We start from the raw sequence: 19,610 nt of genomic DNA, 5'->3' as shown, positions 1-19,610 counted from the left end.
TTTACATAGTGTGTAGCTAAGCCTTCGCTTTCTTTTTACTCTAGAGTAAGTGCAGCATACTGTTGGACTGGCACCACCGTGCAGTGGGAGGGGAGGATTAGATCTTCCTGCTCCAGCCATTTCCTTCTGAAAACCTCCCCATGTGCAAGGGTTAAAAAAGGGGGGGAAGCCTCCACTGGTGCCAATGGAGGCTTTTTCCTATTTACCCCTGCAAGGGGGGGTGGATTTCGGCAAGCAAACAGCTGCAGGGGGAGATTTAATCCTCCTCTCCCTGTGTGCGGTGGTCCTGATCATAACTGGGGCCACAAGCACTTACTCCAGAGTAAACAGAAGAGAGAGCTCAGCTACATGCGACATAATTAATGTAACTTGTAGCTTGACCCACAGAATCACTGAGTTGGAAGCATCCTCAAAGGTCCTTTGTCCAACCCTCAGTCAATACAGGAAACCTACTGCTACAGTATCCCTGATAGGTGGCCATCCAGCCTCTGCTTACAAACTTCTAACTACTAAGGAGAGGCCACCACTTTCCAAGTTAGTCTGTTCCAAGGCTGAACAGCTTGTATCATCAGGAAGTTCTTGCTAATGTTTAGTTGAAATCCCCTCTCTCCTAATTTAAGAAGATGACATAAGAGCATAAGAGCCATGCTGGATCAGACCAAAGAAGAGCCATTGGTTTGGGTCCTCTACTCTGGAGAAACAGAAAACAAATTTGCTCCATCATCTACATCACACAGGCCTTAAAAACATAATCAAATATTGTTGTTGTTCAGTCGTTCAGTTGTGTCCGACTCTTCGTGACCCCATGGACCATAGTACGCCAGGCCTTCCTGTCCTGTGCTCTCTCCCGGAGTGTGCTCAAGTCCATATTCATTGCATCGGTGATGCTATCTAGCCATCTCATCCTCTGCCGTCCCCTTCTCCTTTTGCCCTCAATCTTTCCCAGCATCAGGGTCTTTTCCAGGGAGTTTTCTCTTCGCATTAGGTGGCCAAAATATTTGAGCTTCAGCTTCGGTATCTGTCCTTCTAATGAGCAGTCAGGGTTGGTTTACTTTAGGATGGACTGATTTGACCTCCTTGCAGTCCAGGGGACTCGTAAAAGTCTTCTCCAGCACCACAGTTCGAAAGCATCGATTCTTCGGCGCTCAGCCTTCCGTATAGTCCAGCTCTCACAGCCATATGTTGCTACTGGGAAAACCATAGCTTTGATTATGCGAACCTTTGTCAGCAAGGTGATGTCTCTGCTTCTTACTATGCTGTCTAGGTTTGCCATAACTTTCCTCCCAAGGAGCAAGCGTCTTTTAATTTCATGGCTACAGTCATCATCTGCGGTGATCTTGGAGCCCAAGAAAATAAAATCTGTCGCTGCTTCCATTTCTTCCCCTTCTATATGCCAGGCAGTGATGGGGCCAGATACCATGATCTTAGTTTTTTTAAATATTGAGTTTCAAACCAGCCTTTGCACTCTCCTCTTTCACCCTCAACAAGAGGCTCTTTAGATCCTCTTCGCTTTCTGCCATTGGGGTGGTATCGTCTGCGTATCTGAGGTTGTTGATAATTCCCCTGACAATCTTAATTTCGACCTGTGATTCATCCAACCCGGTGTTTCTCATGATGTGCTCTGCATATAAATTAAATAAGCAGGGCGACAATATACAGCCTTGTCGTACTCCTTTCCCAATTTTGAACCAATCTGTTGTTCCATGTCCGGTTCTTACTGTTGCTTCTTGACCCTCATACAGGTTTCTCAGGAGACAAGTAAGGTGGTCTGGTACTGCCATCTCTTTAAGAATTTGCCAGAGTTTGTTGTGATCCACACAATCAAAGGCTTTAGCATAGTCAATGAAGCAGAAATAGACGTTTTTCTGGAATTCTCTTGCTTTCTCCATGATCCAGTGAATGTTGGCGATTTGATCTCTAGTTCCTCTGCCTCTTCGGAACCCAGCTTGTACTTCCGGTAGTTCTCAGTTCACATACTGCTGAAGCCTAGCTTGTAGGATTTTGAGCATCACCTCGCTGGCATGTGAAATGAGCGTTTATTTATGAGAAATCTGCATTCCGTTGGGTATATCTTCCCCTTTCTCCCTTGCTTTTCGCTTCCCTTCTTTCCTCAGCTACGTGTAAAGCCTCATCAGACAGCCACTTTGCTTTCTTGCACTTCTTTTTCTTTGGGATGGATTCCGTTGCTGCCTCCTGAACAATGTTACGGACCTCTGTCCATAGTTCCTCAGGCACTCTGTCTATCAGGTCTAATCCCTTAAATCTATTCGTCACCTCCTCTGTATATTCATAAGGGATATGATTTATGTCATACCTGAATGGTTTAGTGGTTTTCCCTACGTTCTTCAATTTAAGCCGAAATTTTGTGATAAGAAGCTCATGATCTGAGCCACAATCAGCTCCAGGTCTTGTTTTGACTGACTGTATAGAGCTTCTCCATCTTTGGCTGCAAAGGACATAATCAATCCGATTTCGATATTGACCATCTGGTGATGTCCGTGTGTAGAGTCGTCTCTTGTGCTGCTGGAAAAGAGTGTTTGCTATGATCAGTGTGTTCTCTTGGCAAAACTCTATTAGCCTTTGTCCTGCTTCATTTTGTACACCAAGGCCATGCTTGCCTGTTATCCCGGTGATTTCTTAACTTCCTACTTTAGCATTCCAATCCCCTATGATGAAGAGGTCATCTTTTTTTTGGTGTTAGTTCTAGAAGGTGTTGTAGGTCTTCATAGAACCGATCAACCTCAGCTTCTTCGGCATCAGTGGTTGGGGCATAGACTTGAATTACTGTGATGTTGAATGGTTTGCCTTGGATTCATACTTAGATCATTCTATCGTTTTTGAGATTGTACCCCAGTACTGCTTTTCCCACCCTTTTGTTGACTATGAGTGCTACTCCATTTCTTCTAAGGGATTCTTGCCCACAGTAGTAGATATGATGGTCACCTGAATTAAATTCGCCCATGCCTGTCCATTTTAGTTCGCTGATTCCCAAGATGTCGATGTTCAATCTTGCCATCTCATGTTTGACCACCTCCAGCTTACCTTGATTCATTGACTTACATTCCAGGTTCCTAAACAATATTGTTCTTTACAGCATCGGATTTTCTTTTCACCACCAGACACATCCACAGCTGAGTGTCCTTTCGGCTTTGGCCCAGCCGCTTCACTCTTTCTGGTGCTACTTGGAAATTCCCTCTGCTCTTCCCCAGTAGTATATTGGACACCTTCCGACCTGAGGGGCTCATCTTCTGGTGTCATATCTTTTAGCCTTGTGATACATTCCATGGGGATTTATTTATTTATTTATTGCATTTATATCCCGCCTTTTTTCCTCTTGCAAGGAACCCAAGGCGGCTTACATTATCCTCTTCCTCCTCTCCATTTTATCCTCACAACAACAACCCTGTGAGGTAGGTTGGGCTGAGAGTCTGTGACTGGCCCAAAGTCACCCAGTGAGCTTCCATGGCTGAGTGGGGACTAGAACCTGGAACTCCCGGCTCCCAGTCCAACACTCTCACCACTACACCTGGAGTGGGTTGCCATTTCCTTCTCCAGTGGACCACATTTTGTCAGGACTCTCCACCATGACCTGTCTGTCTTGGGTGGCCCTGCATGGCATAGCTTATGGTTTCATTGAGTTACGCAAGCCCCTTCGCCACAACAAGGCAGTGATCCATGAAGGTGTAATCAAATATACATCTCACAAAAAAAAGAATATTGCACAGCAGATTTAGAAATACCAGGTATCAAATGACCAAAAGAATTAGCATATAATGGAATAACCCTTTAAAAATAATAATCATGCAAATAATTTAAAGCAGGAGCCAGGGGTGTCATTATATAAAGGCTCACTTGGGCACGGGCCCCAGATCTTCCGAGCTGTGCCCCGGCTCTTTTAAGCTGTCCTAATTGCCATTTTTTTTTTACATTTTCCTATTGACTTGCATTGGAAAATAAAAACAGCCATAGCTTTTTTAGTTTGTATGATAAATACATAAAGTTTGGACTCTTGGTAGTCCCCATAGAGCTTATTGAATATGCCAAATTTCAGGCAGTTAGGTCCAGTGGTTTTTGTGCTAGTCACAGGTAAAATTTGCTATTTTCAAGAAAATCTGTCAAAGCAAAGAGCTATACTTTTTTTGTGTTCCACATACGTGCATGGAATTTGGGGGCCTGTCAGCCCCCATAGAGCTCACTGTGCCTGCCACATTTCAGACAGGTAGGCCGACTGACTTTTGTGCTAATTTTTCTGGTAAAATTTGCTTTTTTCAAGAAAATGTGTCAAAGCAAAGAGCTATAATTTCTTTGTCCTTCCACATAAGTGTACGGAATTTGGAAATCTGGCAGCCCCCATGGAGCTGATGGAACCTGCCAAAGTTCAGGCAGTTATGTCCAGTAATTTTTGTGCTAGTCACAAGTAAATTTTGCTTTTTTTCAAGAAAATGCATCAAAGCAAAGAGCTATATATATATATTGTGCTTCCACATACGTTCATGGAATTTGGGGACCTGGCAGCCCCTATAGACTGAGCCTGCCAAAGTTCAGACAGTTAGATGTAGTGGCTTTTGTGCTAGCCACAGGTAAAATTTGCTTTTTCCAAGAAAATCTGTCAAAGTAAAGAGCTGTAATTTTTTTGTGCTTCCACATAAATTCATGGAACCTAGCAGGCCCTATACAGCTGACTGAACCTACCAAATTTCAGACAGTTAGGTCCAGTGGCTTTTGAGCTAGCCATGAGTAAAGTTTCCTTTTCTCAAAGTCTAAAACAAAAAGTAAAAACTGTCAAGTCACCCAGGGGATTAGAGATCCTAATCAGAAGGTGTTTAAGGTGGCCATTATGAGATCACTATCCCCAATCTCTGGTGTAGGATTTTTTTGAGGTGCAAAAAACCTCTCTCTCCCTACTTTTCTTTTCTGCTCTTACATGCCCACTGTTGGGAGCTTGCCTGCAATGAAATTTTGAAGAGGGAGAAGGAAGGGAAGAAAGAACTCCATGTGAAATACTGGTATTTCACACAGCATCTGATTTTACAGCCCTGAACTGGAACCTTTGGCTTCTGCAGAATTTTAGTAGCTTCAGTACAGCAAAGGATTCAATCAGCCTCCACAAACTTTTTTCTCCCCCTCCACTTTAATTTCTCCTAAACAGCTGTAGGACTCAAATAATCGCAAAGGGACTATGTGGCATCATGATCGAGAAACTGCTGGGGCTTTTAAATAGGTTCTACAGTTTTTAAAAAGCTAGAAAAAGCCCTCAGCCACCTCACCTCATAAAGTCATGCAATCCTTGCAAAACCTGCACAGCCTCCTAAATTCCTCAGAAGTACCACCTCTCTGAAAGGAGCCATATGGCTAAGGGAATTCTCTCTGCCACCCACCCCCGCGCACATTTCCAATCACCATTCTTCTTATCTTCTTCCCTCCCCTCCCCTGTTCTTTCTTCCTTTCTCTTTTTTATTCCACCCATAGCATATCTTGGGGAATTCTTAAAGAGAATTCTCTTCGGTGGGCAAGAAAAGTTCTGAACTGTATCTGACATTATACAAACCGACAAGAGGGTTAGTTTTTCTCCTCCTCACGCAAGTCTTTGAGAAGAGTGGGTTCACGTGGTTGCAGAGAAACAAATCTGAGGCTGTTTTGTTTGTCAGTTACCATTATCTAGCAATAGGAAGGGCCGTAGCTCAGTGGCAGAGTGCCTGCTTGGCAGGCAGAAGGTCCCAGGTTTGATCCCCAGCATCTCCAGGTAGGGCTATGAAAGAATCCTGCCTGTAACCCTGGAGAGCCGCTGCTGTCAGCGTCAACAATTCTGGGCTAGATGGACCCAGGGTCTGACTCAGTATAAGGCAGCTTCCTATGTTCGTATGGACAGAAAGCTTTAATTTAAAAAATAGGAGTTTGGGGGTTGTTTTTTAAGTGGAGGGGAGATAAATGCTGCTAATTTATGCAATCTTATGTATGGCTACTCAGAAGCCCTGTTATGTTTAATGAGGCTTACCCTCAGGAAAGTGTGCATAGGATTCCAGCACAAGTTACTTTTGCAGGGAGGTTTGCACCCTGATGTTTTGCATGTTTACTTGGAAATAAGTCCTGTGTTTTGAGCATGGTACTGCAGGCTTAATACAGTGCCTACCCAATTCTGTCTAGTGAATTGACTACCCTTTCAGCTCAGTCCTATGCATGTTTTGTCGTGTGTGTGTGTGTGTGTGTGTGTGTTTTAATTTTGCATGAACTCTAGCTTCAGTGGTGAGGGAAAGGCACTTAGTACATGCTCAGAGTTTCTCCATAACTTAGCCCTAGTTTTGAAAACAGACTCATTGGCTGAATCCTGGTGAAGTCTCAGCACAAATGAAGTTATGGGGAAGAAGATACAATGAGAGCTTGTTCATAACAAGGAGGAGGTAGAGAGGAGTTGCACAAAACAAGACATCTGTTTTTATGAAGAGTTGCTGGAGGATGATAAGATGAGGAGGGATGGTTGCATGGAGGGGAATAGAATTGGTAGGGGGAGAATGTAAGTGCTCAGTGGAGAAAGAAAAGCATTCTGCACATGCTCAGAGGCACTCTATATTTAAGAACATAGGAAGAGCCGTGCTTCATCAGACCAAGGTCTATCTAATCCAGCATTGTTCACACAGTGGCCAACTAGATGCCCATAGGAAACCCACAAGCAGGACATGAGTGCAATAGCACCTTCCCACCTCCTGCTAACATTGGTGAAATGTAAATAAATTCTAGTAATTATAAATTTGCATGCATGTATATCCTTCAGAAACTTTGCAGGTTTCTTGCCTGGGGACACCTCTAACGACCTGTGCATTTTCATACAAATTTATCCAAAAACTATTGGGGAAGGGGTGAATGGAAGGGAAAGCAAATCACTCCCTCCCCCAAATTGGAGAACTTCCCTTCGACATGAACTGCTGCACCTATCCTTCTGAAACTTTGCTGGTTTCTTACTTAGGGACAACTGTAGACTGTAATTTTCAGAACAATGGTCCACAAGGAACATAGGGAGATAAGTATGTCCTCTTTTGGAGACCTCAAAATGTCAAGGCCACCCTTGCACAAAAACCCTTGTGGCTAGCATTCTGAAATTTGGCAGACATGATCTCCTCTGATGGGGCAATGAATCCTGAAATTTTTATCCAATTCTTCCAAGGAATAAAAATGCTATTGGCAGTTCCCTTTAAAAGCAAACCAAAAGATAAACCCTGCACCTATTTTTCTGACATTGGGCAGGTGTAATCCCCTTCTAGGGGGCTACTATGCCTGAAATGATCATCCAGTTCTGACCAAGAGAAACAAGTTAACAGTTTTTTTTTCTAATTTCCCATGGTAGTCAACAGGAAGCATAAAGACTTATTTTTCCAAACATTGACTCAGGTTTGGTGCTGACCTGAAGTGGTCCGGCTACAATGGCCAGAGCAGAAGCGGGATGTTTTCCAAAATGCTGAATCAGGGTCTGAGTTGAAGTGGGGTGGGAGGGTCAGTGCACACTTCTTATATATGTATGTATCTATGTAGTCTATACACACACCACACACACACACACATTAAACATGCACTTAGACTCATGTGTGTGTATGCAAATTTGTGTTATGGGCCTGTCCTGGATCGTTTGAGAACCTAGTAATGCCCCTGACAGGAGTGCTGAACTTCTTTCAGCCCAAGGGCCAAATTCCATTTCAGAGAATCTCTCAGGGGCCAGATTCTGGTGGTGGGCGGGGCCAAAGGCAAAAGGGGCAAAACCAGAACACCAGCATTTTTTAGCTTAAAGCTCCTGCCAGTAACTAAGCCTTAGAAGAAGCATTTCAAGTTTTTAGAAGGGTGGGGGGACTGTACAAATGCTGGGAAACCACTAAACGATTGGTGGTCAAAGGAAAGGGGGTGTTGCCATCTAGGGAACACTGGTGGGCTGGATTTGGCCCCTGGGGCTGAGGTTCTGTACCCCTGATTTAAAGGGAAAGCCAAACCCACCCACCTCTTAATTGTAAAATAAAAGTGGAATGTTCGCTAAAGAGCCTTCCCCAATTGGGTGCCCTCCAAATGTGTTGGACTATGGCTCCCCTCATGCTAGACAGGGATGATGGGAGTTGTAGTCATCTGGAGGGTGCCCAGTTGAGGAAGCCTGCTGCTACCAGAATTCCCCATTTCCTCGTCGTTCCGAAATGACTCTTTTTATTCTGTCTGTCCTTGGCTGGCTGTTGTGTGTTCCTCCCTCCCATTCCCCCTGTCCCCTCCTGCAGCTTCCAACCAGCCTGCCAAGGGATCTTGGACTGCATTGCTTGAAAACGGACGGATCCACTAACCGCACTTTTGTCTTCAGCACCCGGTTGGAAAAGCCATTTGAAAAGGGGAGGGGTGTGTGCAGGAAGGGGGAGAAGTGCAGATGGGGGAACATGTGTTTGCAGTTAGCCAGGACCACAGGCAGGAGAATAAATAGCAGATTGCAGAGAAAAGGCAGCACGGCAGCCGCATTGTCCAAGGCATAGATTTGTAGGGAGGCCGCAGGGGAACAGATCCAGGATCTGTTCAACTCCACAAGATGCTACATGTAGAGAACTGCAGCCCCCAAAGGCTGGAAAGCAATCTCCCCCTCCCTCCAATCTCTAAAGCTGACTTTAGCCTCCAGGATTCAAAATAATAAACCAGTTGTGCAAATTATTATTTTAAAGAACTTAGGAGCCAGTGAGATCCTCTAGGAGCCAGAGTGCTTCCTGACCCAAGGGGTCAGGGGCTAGGCCCAATTTTTTTTTTTTTACACTAGAAGCCAGCTACTAGGCATCTACTAGAGGGACTTACTAGGTGCCTGGAGTTTTGCGCCTGTGATACTAACCTAAAGGCAGGGAGATAATCATACTGGCCTGCCTACCTTCCAGGACTATTGCAAGGCATGGATGGGCAGCTTGCGGCCTTCAAGATGATTTGGCCTACAACTCCCATCAACCCTAGGCACTAATGGTGAGAATGATGGGAACTGTAGGCCAAAACATTTGGAGGGCCACAAGCTGCCCACCCCTGTGGTAAGGTATAAACTAAGTATGTGTTAAACACTCAAAAGGTGCTGTACAGATCTGTTTAACACATACTGTATACCGTACAACAACCCTGGAACGTAGGCCAGTATTATAATCCCCCTAAGACAGATGCGAGGCGTAGAGATAATGGTTTGCCTAAGCCCATCTAGTGTTCAGTTAGAGACTTCCCAGCTCTAAGTTCTTGGCCATTGTGCAATACCCAACAACTGGATGCTTTTAATTTATCTTCTGCTTTGCGGCTGTTCAAGTGGCCCAGGGACAGAGCTTCTCCCTGTCCCCCGCCCATAGCTCGCAATTCTAGTTCAACTAGGAGGATTACCAGAAACTTGTATTTCTTTGCAGTTTGGAGATCTAGAAACTGTTGCTTTGCCACTACTAGAAAAGCAAGAAACCAGTTTTGTTCTATAACAGAGTGGGTTTGAAATTGACAATCCTGTGCAACCAAAATGGCTTTGGGCAGAAACTGGATGTTGTTATTTACCTACAGAAGGCAGACATTTCCTACAAGCTCTGTGGTTATGCACACTGCACATTACTCCTTGCTTAGCACCTGTCCTCTCTTAAATACTGGTGCTAGATAAGGGGTGTTTGTGCACTATGACCCTTAAGGAGTTATGATTGTGTTTCACACACCAGTGAATTTTGCACTACTGAATGTCCCAAACGCTCCTCCACACAAGTGCATGTCACAGTGCCAGAGGGAGTATGTGGGCACCGTGCCCTCCAGTGGTACATGCAATCTGCTATTTTCCTTTTGTTTTAAACCCTCAAATACATGCGCAAAAGTGCCACTGTGCACTTTAAAATAATATTGAGAGGCTGCTCAGGTATGCCAAAAATACACCTCCCAAAGAGGTAAATTCTTTCCTATTATCTTAGAACCAAATTTGGTGAAGCGTGGTGAATAAATATTTTGAGACAAAGACATAAAAAACGGGCTGATCTGTCCTTACCCTTGTTTCAAAGGGAATCTTTGGGCCTAAACACAATTCCACACTCATTCAAAATCAGGCCAAATTTTAACATTCTGAATCTAAAATTTGAATTTTGAAAGTTTGAATTCATGATTAAATATCTGGAAACATTAAAAAGGCTACAGGTGCAATCCTGAACTCAGGTTCTGCTGGCTGAGGGGCCGTAGGAGTTAGTGGAAGTTCTGCTATACCATGGAATGCAAGATATGCCAATGGCACACCAGATACTCTGGCAGAACACTCCACCCATGCAGTTGTCCTGCTGCTGAAGACAAGCCAGCGGAATGGCTAAAACAAGGCAGGGTCATGGGTGGGATGGGGGTAGCAAAGGGGAGGAGTACACCATAACCTATAATCCAGGCAATAGAATACAGATGATAAAATACAATATAAAAGTTTAAAAGTTTAAATCTACAATATAAAGAGAAGCAAAGAGAAGCTAACAGCAGTCCAAAAATTTAAAATACAATACCAGATAAAAACAAACTGAAAAATTAAAATGCCTGGGAGAATAGAAAGGTCTTCACGTGGCACTGAAATTAGCACAATGTAGGCACCAGCTGTACCTCTCTGGGAAGCTCATTCCACAACTGGGGTGCCACAGCAGAAAAGGCCTTCTTCTTAGAAGCCACCCTCCTCACTTCCTTTGGCAGGGCTCCCAGGGAAGGACTGCTGAATACTGTGTCTTATCTGAACTGTATTGTTGTAACGCTCTCCCCCTCTCTGCAACAGCGGAGGACCGTTTCTCCCACACAGGGCAGGCACTCATCCTCAGATGCAGGTAAGCACTCTTTTGGGAAAGGCCCTGCACTCTGCTCCATCAGCCAAAAACTTGTGAGCGCTTTTGCCTTGCAGGATCACACAGCCCAGAAACACAGAGTCCTTACTGCACACTCACAGAGTTCCACTGCAACCCCCAAGGACAGCGGTGTTTAATCTCTTTCAACCCAGGGATGAATTTCATCTCAGAGAAGCTCGGGGGGGGGGGGCAAAAGGGGTGCAGCTAAAAATACCAGCATATTTGAGCTCAAAGCTCGTACTGTGAGTAACTAAGGTCCAAGCTAAACGTTCCTCTAATCACACAGAGTGGAGCTATGCATGATAGTTTCATTTACCTACGTGTGAGTGTGTGTAGCCCTAGTTCAGATCAAGACCATGGTGCTCTGGGGCTGGGGGTGTTAAACCTTTTCCCTACCTGTTTTCATCCTGAAATTCCCACCCCTGGGGCCGGGGGGAGGTTAAAGAAAGAAAAAGTCTCCATTGACTCCAAGAGAGGCTTTCCCCCCTTATTTATTAAAAGACCCCCCACTGTGCTCGGGGTTAAATTTCAGGACAAAAACTGGTGGAGGGAAACTTTAAACCCTACTCCTGGAGCGATGTGGTCCTGATCCAAATTGGATCCATGCATGCTTGCATAAAGGTAAATAAAACTATCACGGATAGCTCCATTATGCATGATTAGCCAAGTGTTTCGTTTGGCCCTAAGCCTTAGCAGAGGCATTTCAATTTTGTAGAATGGGGGGGAAACTACACAAAAGCCGAAAAACCACCAAACTGTCAGTGGCCAGGGGAAAGGAGGTGGGAGAAGGGTGTGTGGGGGATCCCAGAGGGCTGTAACTGGCTCCCATGCAGGCTGTCTTTGCCCCCCAGGCCTGACATTCTGCACACCTGCTCAAGGGAGTACAAGTACTCACAGTCACTGCAATCTTGCACCCACCCACCCATGAGGCTTTGCATTCAGGTGGCACCACTCAGCCTTGTCTCTCTCACCCTCTTCTCTCTCTTACTCCCTCACAAATACCTACTGTGCGTAGGTTCCATAGTACCTATCCACCAGATAGGTAGAATAATGGTCAGGAGCACATGGTCCATGACCTATGCCTTTAGTTGCTTTTTTTCTAAACTAAAAAGGCCCGGATGTTGCAGCCTTTCCTCCCAGGGGAGTTGCTCCAGTCCCTCTGATCATTTTTGCCATCCTTTTCAGCACCTTTATCACCTCTATAATATTCTTTCTGAGATGTGGTGAGCAGAACTGTACACCATATTCCAATTGTGGGTGCACCCTAGATTTGTATGAAGGCATTATGATATTGCCAGTTTTATTTTCGATCCCTTTTTGAATGATCCCTAGCATGGGTTTCACCTTTTTTCACAGCTACTGCACACTGGGTCAGTGTTTTCCCTGAGCGATCCAGCACATCTCCAAGATCTCTTTCCTGAACAGTCATCCCCAACTCAGACCTCATCAGCATCTATGTGAAGTCAGAATTCTTTTTGCCCCAACGTGCATCATTTTACATTTACTTGCATTTACTTCACACCACTGCCACATTTGTCATGTTATTGCCCATTCATCCATTTTGGAGAAATCCTTTTGGAGCTGTTCCCAATCCCTTTTTGTTTATACCATCCTGAATAGTTTGGTGTCATCAGCAGCTGGAATCTTCCCCATCAGTGCATCTCCAGAACAAGTAAGCCTGCCCCTGTTGAATTGCTGCCTGCCATAGGAATCCTGCCATGGGGTTCAGGGAAATGGCATACTTGCATTTCTAAACATACTGGAAATTCCTCAGTTTAAACACATCAGCTCAGAAGAATCCTTTAAATTCAAAGTTTTGTCCTGACAAAACTATTCCTATCCCAGGCCCCCTTATCAGGGACGATGTGTGTGTGTTTTATACAATGTCTCCATTCTCCCTTCCCCATGGCCTCTACCGCCATATTAAACTTCTCTTCCCCTCCCAGCACTGGGATCCAGCTCTGCAATTTAATTTCATTTTGGCTCCAGCTGGCTTTTCCACAAGCTGAAAAAACTGGAAAAATATAGAAGAGGATAGAAGGCAGGCCCAGCTGGAGCTGGCAGGAGTGGGGCTGAGGAGGATGTCTTGGGGTCTGTTGTACAGAAACAGCCGTTCCCCCCTGACCCTCCCCACCCTCCCCTCCCCGCCCTCCACTCTGCCCCTCCTAACCTGGCTTTACTGCCTTGGTTTTCCATCCAAGAAAGAAAAGACTAGGAAAGAAAGATGAAAAATGGGCGAAACTGCCAAAATTGTGGCCGTCTCCTTCTTTCCCACAGTAGGGTGGAGTGGGGTGCAGTTTGTAGGGCTTGCTTTGCCAGTATGGCTCAACTTCCCTAGCTTAGTCCCCACCCAATTTTCATCAGATTGTTCTGCACCCCCACATTACCAAACTGGGAGTGCCTGACATCCCCCAAATCCATGACACTTTTCCCCTGTTCTAGTCTGACTAAAGTGGAATCACGTCTAATTTGTTCCATTGGTTTCTATGGGCCCAAATCACTGCTAGCTCTGAACTGCCCCGCCCCCCATGTAACAGCTTTCCTAATAGCTGCCTTTGAGACACCTGCTGGATCTCAAAACCCCTCTGTACAACCACTGCAGAGCTCATAAAAACACCCATCCAGCCCCTCCAATGTTATAGTCCCCGCCCCCCAACCCAAACTGCATAACTCTATTAAGCAAGGGCGCACAACACCCTAGGGATGTTGCCAGGCACTTCAAAGATTTGGGGCTCAGGCCCAATAGGACACAAATCTGCATATGCTAATTTCTATCTGCATATGCCAATTCAGAAATAGTTCTAAAGATTTATTTAGATTTCACAGGAGGCAAAGTTAGCCCATTAATTTCTCATCCAAATCATGACAAATAAAATATATTATTCAGTTAATTTGCATCCTGCCCCAGATCATCCCAAGTCAACAAAAAAAGTTCTTTTTCTAAGCTTAATTGCAGCAGGGGAAGATGGGAGGGGTTGTTGCAGGGGGGAGGAGAGTTAACCCTTCCCTCCCCAGCTACAATCTGGCAATTAAGCAGAGAAAAAATGCTTCTATTGGCATCAATGGACCCTGTGAGCTCTCTGGAATAGATTCAGGGCCCTGTAAAATAGATTCGGGGCTGGGCCTAACAACACACCTGGGCCCAGGCCCACTTCTGCTCCCCTGTAACTTGAACACCGCTTCACACCACTGCCATCTATGGTCCACGAAGTGCAAGGCATCACAAGCGCCATACAGAGCCACCCCAGTATTAGCCACGTCCCCACAAATTGTACAGACTCCCCGTAAACTTCCATACTGTACTCTCTCTCTTAGCCTAACCTAACTCCCAGGATTATTGTGAGGATAAAATGAGGAGGGGGGAAAGAAGCATGTAGACCTCTCTCTGCTCCTTGGAGGAAGGATAGGATAAAAATAATAATAGTTAAAATAAATACTGCAGCCACACACAAAAACCAAACAGACACCATCCCACCACTTTCTAGCTACCCATCTGGTCCACAGCTGCAGATATCCTATTTGTCTTTCTGTGCCCCTGAAACAAAGTCATTTTTGACACAAGTGTGGGACCAATTCCCAGGGAGCAAATATCTCTTATGTAATGTGAAAGGTAGGTGAGTCCCTCGCCGCATCCCAATCTATGGCCTTCCCATAAACCTGTGTGTGTGTGTGTGTGTGTGTGTGACTGAGTCTCCAGATGGGCTGCAGTTGTGGTACTGCAACTCCCAACAGCCCTAGCCAGCACAGCCAATGGTGAGGAATTATGGGAATTGCAGTCCAACATTTGGAGGGCCACACATTCCACACCGGTGCCACAAACCCTACACTTCTCTCTCCCCACCCCACCCCACCCCAGCATTCTCAGTGTCTCCATAACACCCACATGTTGAGACTTTACCCTGCATTTCCACCCACCTTAGGACACCACCCAACTCTGTTTTTGAGGGCACCCCATTTCTTTTCCCTCACCACATGCCCATGGAGCAGTTGTGCTTCCTGCTTGGGAATAAAGGAAACTTACCCTGTGGAGGGGCCCCCATCCTGCCTCTCTACCCGTCCTCCACTCCCTCTGTCCCAAAGCAACAGATGGTGGCAGCTGAGCCGCGAGTGGGACGGTGGAGGGGAGAGAAAATTGGGGCAGGTGCCAGGCAGGACTTAGCTGTGCCGCTCTTCCCTCTGTTGCTGCCTCTCTCACATTCCCTTGCTTACTAGTTCTCCATCCGTGCCTGCCACACTCACTAAATCATAGCGCCACCCTCTAGCCATCTAAATTACTCTTTATTCATCCATCTTCAAACACTCTCCCTAGTCACAGCTAACATAATCTACTTCCTTTCTTTTCCTCTTTCTGTCTATCCCCAAACACTCTTTTTCCTTTCTATCTTTTCTTCCAGGGAGCAGCTATATGGACTCTCTTTAGGACTAGCTTCTTTCCCTGCCCTGTCCCATTCACCCTTCCTCTTTCTCCCTCCCTTCTCAAAATTTGGCTCAAGCTCCACTTCTATGTGTATTTACTCAGAAGTAAGCACAGCTGAGTTCAATGGGACATACTGCCAAGTAAGTACAATAAAGAATCTTGTTGCGCCTTAAAGACTAACAGGTTTATTATGGTTTAAGCCACAAAAGATCTGTTAGTCTTTAAAGCACTACAAGGCATTTTTTTGTTTTTGGTACAGCAGACCAAGATGCTACCGCTTTGGAATTTGTCCCAAGTTAGGGTGCAGATCCAGCAAAGATACACATAGACAGTTACATCAAACCAATTACTGCCTTCTCCCAGCTCTAATGAAAAATAACAAATAATCATATAACGCCAACTAATTTTTCATCCAAGCAACATTCTGATCCTACATGTCTTTTACTATGCACTTTCTCCCTACACCTGAGGTATCCTTCTATGTATCTATCATTGCTCTGACACTTTCTAAACATCAGCATTAATTCTCCCCACCCACCCCACCCCCCACAGTATAAGACATAATATGGCTGAATGGATAAATGGACCATATGGTCCATAAATTGTCATTGTATTTTCCAGGTGCAAACGAACAGGCTTCCCATCTTTACCTCATGCATCCTAGTAGAAAAACACCATGAGGCTGGTTGTGTGATTGTTCCTGTTTACCCAGTGGGAAAATTGTCACTGAGAACTAATGGCTTGCCCAGTTCACTGACAGCGGAGGAAGGATTTGAACCCAGCACACTGTGTACTAAGCCACACTGGCTCTCGTCCACAATGCCCACTTCATATAGTAGCACGCATATCGTTTACACTCATCCACTCCTTCCAAATCTCTGTTGCTTTTCTTTTCTCCACACTTCTGCCTTACTCTGAGTGCACTCTCGCTTTCTCCCTGTCACATTCATTCCCCGTTTGTCCATTTCACCCTCATTCTTCTTCTCTCTGGCATCTACCACACTGCTCTCACAGGGTTCAGACACATCATTTTAACTCACCCTTTCCCCCTTTCTCCTTCTCGCCTGCTTTTTCCTTCATGCTGCTGCTGCTGCCACCTCCAGTCTAGCTGGAGCCCAGATCTGGAAAGAGGGGTCGTTGCTAGTTGGAAGATGGATTAAGGCCTGGAAAATTCCTGGCTGGGGAATGTCAAACTTCAGAGGGGAGGAAAGGGGGGAGAACTGACACACATGTTCTGGTTAACCCTTTGCTACTAAGTCATCTGTTGAAGCTGAAGCCGTCTCACAGTCCTAAGCCATGGGGACACCGCTATGGGGGAACTCCCAGATTTGCCTTCCCCACACAACGTCCCAAGCAGGCATAGAGTTGTTTCCTACGTGCTGTCCGGGGACATTCCTGGCCACCCCACGCCCCGACAGCTGCCACAGCTGCACCCCTGGATCTTTTCCAAAACCTGGGGGAGTGCAACTCGTCTATTCCAGGAGCACGACATACCATACATACGGGCAGCAGATTCCAAATGTTTTACTAAGATGGCGTTGTGTGTGTGTTTCTCCTTAACCGATTTTTGCTCAAGGACCCCAGAAGTGAATGTCTACATGCTCCAGTCTCAGGGCGTGGGGGGCAAAGTTCCACCTGAAAAGCTTCAAAACCTACAACCAAAGAAGCTGATCGGTGCAATAGGGATAAATTAGGGCAGTCCATAAAATTGCCATCAAATATTTTCTTTGCATACATCATCCTGGTCGCACTATATGAAATGTGTGTGTTGGAATTCAGGGAATGTTTGTGCCTTGTGTGTGTGTATTTTTGTTGCTGTTGCCAGAATTAAAGAAGGAACATGGGGACATTTGGAACAGCAGGAGCAGAGGGTAAGAAGTGTATACAGGTGGGAGAATAGCAGTAATCAGTTCCAGTGTCTCTGGGTTTTTCAACCCTTTAATACAGGAATTCCTACCCACAGCCCTGCCATCAGCAAAAACTGACCCACTTAAAAAAAATAAATCTCCACAGCCATAAGGACTAGCCACTCACTGTTTTTAAACAAATGAAAGATTAGCTTCCCAAGGTTCCAAATTCCGTATTAAGATGTGTCAGCAAGTTGGTCATCATCGTGCTGAAATCTAGCCTCGCTGTGCATGGTCATCAATGACTCTTGCAGGTATGTTTTTTTGACTCCCCACAGTGGCTGTCACAATCCACTGCTGCTGCTGGAGATCACTATATTGGGGTTTGTAGACAAAAGCTAGAGATAAGTCCCATATTGTCCCTACAGAGAGGAACTGGGGGAGGAAGATTAGGATGCCACTTTGGGTTCTTTCGTTCTGCTTCTTCCCCCTAGGCCCAGACTATAAATATCCCCCCATCCGACTCACACCCATTGCCTGGCTCAGCCTCTGAGGGCAGGAATTCACAAACCATCTATTTTGGGGATATATCTGGTTTCAGTAGCTAGTAGTGCTACTTTGAGGGTATGAACTACCCGGAGGATGGGTTTGTTCAAAGACTAAGAAAATGACTAGATCATTCTTTTGGGGGCAGTGTACTGGGAATTCTCAGAATACGGGTGACACTGATAGGTCCATGAGTTTTTTTCCTATGGCCCAGTTACAGTAAAGGGAGAAGGGAGCCCAAGGCCTGTGGAAAAGCAAAATACATTTGTTTTACTTCCAGCCAAAGGTTATATATATATAGGGGTCATAGGTCTCTTAGTGCTAGAAGAAATGGATCTGGTAGAAGCAGAAGTGCTGTCTTGTTGGGTTTCTTCCAAGACGCGAGGGCAGTTTATGTTATTTTTTCACTTCGTGCCTTTGTGATGAGCTGGCCTGCTGCAATTGGCCGTGTTCTGCTTGGTACAGGGGTTGGCATTCAAGATGGAAACTGCGAGCCTTGCTCAGTGCCACCTGCCAAACATTCCCAGCCATGGTCTCTGAAAACTAAGTGCCAAAGATATGCTAATTCATACACTCTTTCCTGGTTTGTACAATAAAAACCAGTCCAGCCAACTACTCCTGAGTAACTCCTACGACGTTACCTAATGCTGGTTACATTACTAACTCCAACCCCAAATGATCCCCCGAACCCCCACCCTCATCGGGTGATGAGGCAGCACCAAATGGGCCTAGAGAGAGCAACTGGGCTGACATGGGCCTTCCCCACAGGGCCCACTAAGGCTGGTTGCTGCAGCATCCTTCTCATTTTTAAAAACATTACCTAGTTGCGGGGAAGCTAGCAGGGCACGTACATGGTTACAGGTGCTCACATGATTTTTACTTTAAAAATATATTATCCTTTTCTGGTGCTTATTCCCAAATACATGTATTTCGCATCAAAACAGCAGAAGCATGGCGGTGGTTATGATTTAAGTGAGTTTAAAAGGCAAAACTGCACATCCTTAAGAATATTTATTCTTTTATCAGGGGTGCCACTCAGGCTTCGTTTTGTTTTTTTGTTCTAACTCCAGGGTGCAGAAGTGGGATGGGGTGGAGAGCTGAATCACCGCGGGCCGGATGACATCAGTGGGCATGGCCCCGCGGGCCGGATGACATCAGTGGGCATGGCCCCGCCCACTGATGTTATTGGCCCACCCATTTGCCTTCCATGCTGAGAGAGGCATGGAGTTCCACATCTGCTCTAAGCACAGAGAAAGGGACTGGGCTTATCAGGGATGTAGAAGCAGTTGCAAAGCATGGAACAGCAGTGTTGGTGAGAGAACTGTTAGCTGAGTGCTTCATGACCTGCTTGAAGGGGGCCCTCATAAGACCACTGAAGACGCAATCCTATGCATGTTTAGACAGAAAAAAGTCCTACAACTCCCAGCAGTCCCTAGCCAGCATCTCAGAAAGTAGTAGGACTTTCTTCTGTCTAAACATGCACAGGATTGCGCCCTATGTCAAGGATTTAAAAGTACCTAACTGCACCATCGTTTGGGATTTCTACTTACAACAACTCGGCTATGCAGTTTTCTATCACTCAAGTTTGCACTGCTGGCATTTCATCAGTTTAACGTTTATAGTCAGTTTTGCTTTATTTGCTTTCTAGATAGGCATTGGCTATCTCGAAAAGGGGATGCTAGTCCACATGAATTTCTCCACAGGCTTGCTCGGCTGTTGCCACCAAAGCTTCCCCATCCAAAGGAAGTCAAAGATTCAGATCCCCAAGAAACAAGTCCCTCTCCAAATATTTGCAGGATCACAGAATCATAGAATAGTAGGGTTGGAAGGGGCCTACAAGGCCATCGAGTCCAACCCCTTCCTCAATGCAGGAATCCAAGTCAGAGCATCCCTGACAGATGGCTGTCCAGCCTCGTCTTGAATGCCTCCAGTGTGGGAGAGCCTACCACCTCCCTAGGTAATCGGTTCCATTGTCTTATTGCTCTAACA

General features: G+C 45.6%; 1 protein-coding gene across 2 annotated transcripts in view; it reads right to left on the bottom strand.

Annotated features, from left to right (window-relative positions):
• The window catches only part of LOC146341982 (protein kinase C and casein kinase II substrate protein 3-like), a 45,811-nt gene extending 29,386 nt beyond the window's left edge, over window positions 1–16,425 (bottom strand). Inside the window, exon 1 of one of the 2 annotated variants that reach the window (XM_084808443.1) lies at window positions 16,269–16,425. In XM_084808443.1, the coding sequence (XP_084664569.1) occupies window positions 16,269–16,308 (40 nt within the window). In that variant the 5' untranslated portion in view covers window positions 16,309–16,425. Of the gene's footprint in view, window positions 1–5,548; window positions 5,661–16,268 lie in introns of those variants that run through there. The other variant, XM_084808445.1, reaches the window with a different exon arrangement.
• Window positions 16,426–19,610: the final 3,185 nt, after the last annotated feature.

The sequence above is a fragment of the Heloderma suspectum genome, chromosome 6 (genome assembly GCF_057233095.1).
Source record: "Heloderma suspectum isolate Gila_16-S chromosome 6, 16-S_ref, whole genome shotgun sequence".
NCBI classification, from domain to species: domain Eukaryota; kingdom Metazoa; phylum Chordata; class Lepidosauria; order Squamata; family Helodermatidae; genus Heloderma; species Heloderma suspectum.
The sequence above is the reverse complement of the archived record's forward strand: the minus strand, read 5'-3'. Positions and strand labels throughout refer to the sequence as shown.